Source organism: Nannospalax galili, unplaced genomic scaffold (assembly GCF_000622305.1).
Source record: "Nannospalax galili isolate Female #2095 unplaced genomic scaffold, S.galili_v1.0 scaffold252, whole genome shotgun sequence".
NCBI classification, from domain to species: domain Eukaryota; kingdom Metazoa; phylum Chordata; class Mammalia; order Rodentia; family Spalacidae; genus Nannospalax; species Nannospalax galili.
Window position 1 is genome coordinate 3,909,516 of NW_008333886.1, and position 6,683 is coordinate 3,916,198.

Here is a 6,683-nt window from a genome sequence, read left to right on the forward strand (position 1 = left end):
TCCTTTCTCACTAATCAGCTTACTGGTGATATTAGCAAACATTCCAGGGTCTACAGACCACTGACTGGGTATTTGCTGTGGACCCTCAGAAAACAAATGAAGAAATTGTTTCTCTAGGTTAGGAAAGATTATAGTCAATAAGGCCTACATCATTAAGAGAGAAGGCAGAATAATCTTAAACTAAGACCCAGCCTGAGCTGTTCGTTAACTGCCACATATTCGATGTAATCACTGAATTGGTCTTCTTTCACCTCAGTTAAACATCTATGTTACAACTCCATAGCCAGAATGTGAAGAAAGGCCGTAAAGGCTGAGCAAAGACATCACCTTATAGCTTAAGCATTTCACTAATGGGCTTTGTGTTTTCCAGCTGTGAATCTGGATCCTAGTCCCAGAGCAGGCAATGTGTACAGCAAAGGCTCAGGACTCTAGGAAGGCAGTGACCTTTGACGGACATTCACCCTCTTAGTGGATCTGAGGAGCCATCCTCTGGGAAGAGCTTTGACAAACTCAAGTAAACATGGGAAAGCCATACCCTCTTCTCTTTAGAAGACTGTTTATCTGTCCACCCCTCTGTCAGCGTGAATCTACTCTCAGGCAAGGAGCCCTAGGCTATGTGTACATTTGTCCTTTGTTCCATAAAAGCAGGCCTTGGACAAAGAATGCATTCCTGCTTTCTTTGTCAATTTTTCCATCAGACCTGCTTGCCTTTTGTCTGACTCTACACTGTCTACCTCCTGATCCACAGGCCTCTGCACAAACCTTTTTTCCTGATAATCTCCCTCTCTCTCAGAGTTATGTGTAGTTTCTGATCACATTTGGCATTCTCCCTGTGCTCCAAACTGCCTCACGTTTTCTTCACCTCTTCCTCTGGTTCATATTCAGTTTTTTAAGATGGCTTTCAAATCAGTATCAGTTCAGAAAGCAAGCAAGTCGGAGTGTCCAAAGGGTGAGTGGTGTGGATGGTGTTCTATCTAGTACACTGAGGTACAGAATCAATTATCAGATGTCAGTAGTCTGGGATGGTAGGCCACAACTAGCAAGATGTGATAGATCGGAGAGAAACCTGAGTTCCTATATTTAGATTAAAATTGATGAATGAGCAAAGCCCTCCATGATGGATACTCTGTGGTTATGTTAGGACATTGTGACTCAGAGGTCACAGGAGACAGTGCTATGATGCAGGACAGGGTGGGTCACAGCACCTACAGTTATAAATGCACTCAGGATGCAACATTTGTTGCAGAGCACCTTTGCTAAGGGAGGCCACCACCCTGTGTCCACATCCTCAGAGTTGACATGATCTTATCTGGAGTATGTATCGGGTCCAGTGCATCACATTTGAAGAGAAACATTGACCAGTGAGATGAAGCCAGAGGACAAAGCCCCACAAGGAGAGGATTCCTGGTACTGTGTCTGAAGAGGAATCACTCAACAAGTGGGCATGTTTACCTGGGAGTAAAAAAAAGCTGTTGTCCACTACTTAAATGGCCATCAGAAGACCAGTAACCACAAAGTTAAAAGAGACTGGGAGAGGACTTGGATGAGAAAAACAAGGCGTGCGTTTTTGGAAAAAAGAAAAACTTGAAGTACAACAGTGCCTCTAGAAATATGACCTGGCCTTAAGCTGGAGGGAACCTAGGGATTGGGAAGTCCAAGCATGGGGTCTGCCAGATGCTGTCGGAAATGCCTAAAGAAATACTAGTGCCTAGGGGCAGGTGGCAGCTCAGCTTTGTTGGTTTACATGATCCCTGGGGGGCGGGTCTTGGTTTCAGCAGAAATAGGGCTAACACGGGGGTGGCAGATTTTTCTGGGTTGTGAAAGAATCTTCAAATGTTTAGGACTCCTAAACAGAGAATAAGCTCACTACCCATTCTGAGCAATGGGAAATAATCAAGATAATGTTGGGTGATAATGCCCTAGACAGGAGAGAAAGCGTTTCTTCTTTAGGTACATGCTGGACCAAATCATATGACAAAAGTGCTTTCCAGTTTACAAAGTGCATCTCCATCACCTCATGTTGAAAGTTCTTGAAACAGCCCTTTGACGTAGAAGAGCGGATGTTTCCATCTTACAAACAAACAAGATGTTCGGCTGACCTATTAACTGACTCAGAGGAAGCAGACCGAGCAGCAGACCTGGGACTAGACAAGTCAGGACCTCTCAAAGCGTTCAGACCTGTCTTCACTCCTGCCTCCCAGTCAGGCTCTGCCTGCCTATGTGCTCTCCCCGACCTCTTCACGGGACTTTCTCACCTCAACCCACATTCCTGAAGTTCCCTGCACATTTCCACATTCCTGGCTCCTCCATGTCTCCCTGGAAGCTGGTCTCCTTTGCAGTTTCTTTCTTTCTCCTTTTTTTTCTTTTCTTTTCTTTTTTTTTAAATAAGGTCTCACTATGTAGACCAGACTGACCTCAAACTCACAGAGATCCACATGCCTCTGCTTCTGAGGTGCTGGGATCAAGGACATGTACCACCATGCCTAGCTTTCTTTACAATTTCTTGTTGAATCTCTCCCAACCTGATTCTGTCAACCTTGAGAATATTCCCCCAACTCTAAGTGCTCCAACCTGGACTTGCCCTTGACATGTATCCAAAACACACACTTCTCAGTAGCTCTTACATGTTTGTTTGTCTATGCAAAGCTAAAAATCTGTCTTAATTTACACACACACACACACACACACACACACACACACACACACACACGCGCGCACCCCAGTTGGTACCTGACCAGTGAATCATCTGATTATTATAACCTCTAGACTTGTAGGCCAATCAAGAAGAGATGCTGTCAGATGTGGCTCCTAGTTACCTCATTCATCTGTATTTCCTTCCAGAAAAGGTTGCTGTAGTTCAGCCTCACCAATGACAATTTGAAATATGCCATTATTCTTTGAGATGAACATTATCTAGGAAGCAGGGAGAGGGGAAGGGGGAAAGAGAGAGAGAGAAAGAGAGATTGAGAAACAGAGACACAGAGAGACAGGGCGGGACAGTTACAAAATGCAGAGAAACCGCAGACTGAGCAAAGCTTCCAAATGGCTCAGTTTGGCTACAAGAGGCTCTTTAAAATGCCAGTCTTTCCTCCTTGTTGGCTGGTGGACGTATAGCCAAGTGCAATGACACTTTCTAACACACTGTATTTAAACCCGGGCAGCCAGATGTCAGTTAGGGTGAGATAAATCATTACAACTTACATCCACCCTCTAAAACGAAAGATAAAATACATAGAAAGTGAGCCAGACGCACAGAATTAAGTGAAAGGAGAAATCTCAAGAATGCTCCTGCATTCAGCCAGAACCAGCAGGCTGTTTTTGTTTGGTTCAAATTGTTTTGTTGTGTGGATCTAGCTGGTCAAATGACCAGTTAAGAATATTTCATAGAGTGAATGTTCCAATGCTCTAATCTCCCCAGACAAGGTTCATATTTGTGTAGGTTACTTATTCTCCCATTGTTGACTAAGTCAATAATCAGAATCAGCAGGTTTGGAGTCAGACTGGCAGGGATCAGCAGCCTGGCTTGGGAGAAGGGGATATAAAAGCCCCTCAGCCTGGGAGCAGCCATCACAGAAGTCCACTGGGTCCTGGGTCCTAGCAGGATGGCTTCCCATCGGCTGTTCCTCCTTTGCCTCGCTGGGCTGGTATTTGTGTCTGAGGCTGGCCCTACGGTAAGTGATCCTGTGAAGCCCTTTCCAGACATTGCAAATGTACATTAGGTGAAAGGGAAGAGGCTTCCTCCAGCTTTAGAACAAGTGTGGGTTATTAGGCAAGGATACCCATTGTCTACGTCTCATAGCATGGATTCAAACTTCAAAAAGAAGAGTTTGCTGAGCTGGGGTTTAGACCCAGGCTCTTTCTCCCATTGCTTTGGTGCGCTGAGTTTGTAATGTTTAGCACCTCAATATTCTTAGGTAATGAACATGAAATAAACACAGAAACAAGGATGCGAAAGGACTGGGGATGTAACTTAGTGTGGCGCTCATGCCTAGCTTGTGGAAGGCCCTGTGTACGATCTCCAGCAGTAGAAAACAGACAGCATCAATGAAACTGCTCATACTGAATTCTCCAGAAGTATATTTAATGTATTTAGTAGACATGTTGCACAAGATCATATTTGGGTTCTTTGACTAATCAAAATGTATTTATTGATTATTTATTTCGGCACGCTATTCCAATATCTGATTGAGTCCTTTAGAAGAATTAACTGGTACGGTGGAGCAATACGTAGTTGAGCATTGTTCTACAATGACTAGAGGGACCTGCCACAGCAACAGCTGCTTAAAATGGTCCAAAAAAATAACAATTCTATCTTTGAGCACTTTGCATCTTTTCAGTAATTCTGCTCAATAGAGAGGGCCCATTTTCCCTTTGAAAATTCCTTATGTGTGTCCCTGGTCAGCGGCAGTATGTCTGGAGGCAGAAACCATTCTTGTTTTGGAAACAATTGTGTCTGTGTTATTCTGAATAGGGAAGCTCATTAACTGTTGACACTTACATTAGTGGTAATGGAATCAGCATGTACTTCTAGCTTTGTTCCGGATTTTAACACCAGAAAGAATAAACTGGTTCACTCTGATCAGTTTCTCTGACATCTCACTTGTCTTCTCTACACCCAGGGCCCTGGAGAACCCAAATGTCCTCTGATGGTCAAAGTCCTCGATGCTGTCCGAGGTAGTCCTGCTGTCGATGTGACAGTGAAAGTGTTCAAAAAGGCTGCTGATGGGACCTGGGAGCCCTTCGCTGCTGGGTAAGCTGCCACAGCCCCCAGCTATATTGTAGGTTTAAAATGTGGGCAGGGATCAAGAACCATGCTTCCTTGCTTTGCTTAGCTGAGAATGACTGGGAACCAGAGTGCAGTCTAGGGCTGATGGTAGAAAAAAAGCAAAGAAATCTGTAGCTCTACCACTTTAGGAGTTTGCAGCCCTCTCATGCCGCAGCCAACTTGAAGGTGATGAAAATTATAGGCTCCAGAGACTGAGGAGATGGCTCAGTTGGTAAAGTGCCTGTCCCCTAAACACGAGGACTTGAGTTTGAATCCCCGGAATCCACGTAAAAAGCCAGGCATGACAATGCATACCTGTAACATCAGCCTCAGCATAGGAGGTTGGAGAGAGGAGGATTCATGGTGTTTCTTGGACAGCCAGCATAGCTGGATAGATTTCATGTTCAGTGAGAGATCCTGTCTCAGATAATGAAGGTGGCTGGGTATGATGGTACATATCTTTAATCCCAGCACTTGGGAGGCAGAGGCAGGTGGATCTCTGAGTTTGAGGCCAATGTCCTGGTCTACATAGCAAGTTCCAGGCCAGCTGGGGCTACAGGGAAACCCTGTCTCAATAAATAAATAAGCAAATAAGTAAATAAAGAGAGCAATGAAGGAAGATACAGGACTTTGACCTTGGGCCTCTGCACATACATGCACATGTGCATACGCCACACACATACACACCACACACATACACACCACCACCCATACAGATGTACACGTACTCACAAAGTAAAAAAGTTATAGACTCCATGTCCACAAAAAGGCAAAAAGACCACATGCATAGGACACCGTGCATTTAATTTCCAGAGTTTTACAGATTCCCCTGTATCACCCCTGGGTGGTATTCAAGTTTTGAGTCCTTGTTTTAAAATTTTAGGAAAGATGTGCGTGTGTGTCAATTTATTACTGAAAGGAAAAGAACTGGCAAGCTGCTCAGAGCTTATGGGATTGCCCAGATCAGAGGCCTTTTCTAATGAACACTCAGAAGACCAGTTCTGTGCAAGCTAGAGGCTGTCACACTTCGTAAGAAACACATGGAAGGACACCCACACAGCTAAACCCTGCTGCGGATTAACCTCACAATCACGCACCACCCCTCACCTGCCACCTATGCAAAAACGACTTTTCACCTACATTACCCACTTTGCAATTTTTGTTGTTTTTTAATGGCGACGAGCAAGAATTCCAAAGACACACAGTGGTGAAAGCAAGCTTAGGAGTGACTAAGCACCCCAGCACTGAGCGGAAGAGGAACGCTCAGCATTTGTGTGTCCTGGGTGAAGAATTTCTGCCAGGTTTTAAATGAATCCCAAGAACCACGTAAAGTTGTTCACCCATCGTTGGGAAGATCATTTTCTTTGGTGTGGTTTTAGTTGCACTTTTACTTGTTAACTGATGTGTGCTCACATAAATGCCAGACACAACATGCAGAGTGGTTAAGGGATCTTCCAAATGTGACTAGAATTGACACCAACAGTTTTCAGGTTTCCTTCTCAACCTTTTTTCTTGTACCAAGGCCAAGGATTGCATGGTCAAAGTCACTAAACAACTTCCATTTTTAATCTGTCTTCGTTGTCAGCAAATGGGGAGAGATTTCTAACGTTTCGCATTTTGAGCCTGTGCCCGTATGGAAAGGGATTTGTCGCTGGCAAAGAATTACCAAACAAATTCAACACATAAAAGGGAAAAAAAGTCAGTTACATGTTCTTTGTACAGTAGGTTTTCTGCTATGACAAATGAAACCATCTCCAGAAGTTGCCTTATCATGTGGTACTGGACTGTCACTGGACTGTCACAGGTGACTATAGAGTTAGAGCAGCTTATAATACTCTCAGGAACAGTCATGAATTTCATCCAGCCTGAATCTCTTTCTCTCTCTCTCTCTCTCTCTCTCTCTCTCTCTCTCTCTCTC

The 6,683-nt window shown here is 44.3% G+C and overlaps 1 protein-coding gene across 1 annotated transcript in view; it reads left to right on the forward strand.

The window, feature by feature from the left end:
* Nucleotides 1-3,557: 3,557 nt before the first annotated feature.
* The window catches only part of Ttr (transthyretin), an 8,153-nt gene continuing 5,027 nt past the window's right edge, over nucleotides 3,558-6,683 (forward strand). Inside the window, exons 1-2 of the mRNA XM_008828839.3 lie at nucleotides 3,558-3,671; nucleotides 4,620-4,750. Of these exons, the coding sequence (XP_008827061.1) occupies nucleotides 3,603-3,671; nucleotides 4,620-4,750 (200 nt within the window). The 5' untranslated portion in view covers nucleotides 3,558-3,602. The remainder of the gene's footprint in view (nucleotides 3,672-4,619; nucleotides 4,751-6,683) is intronic.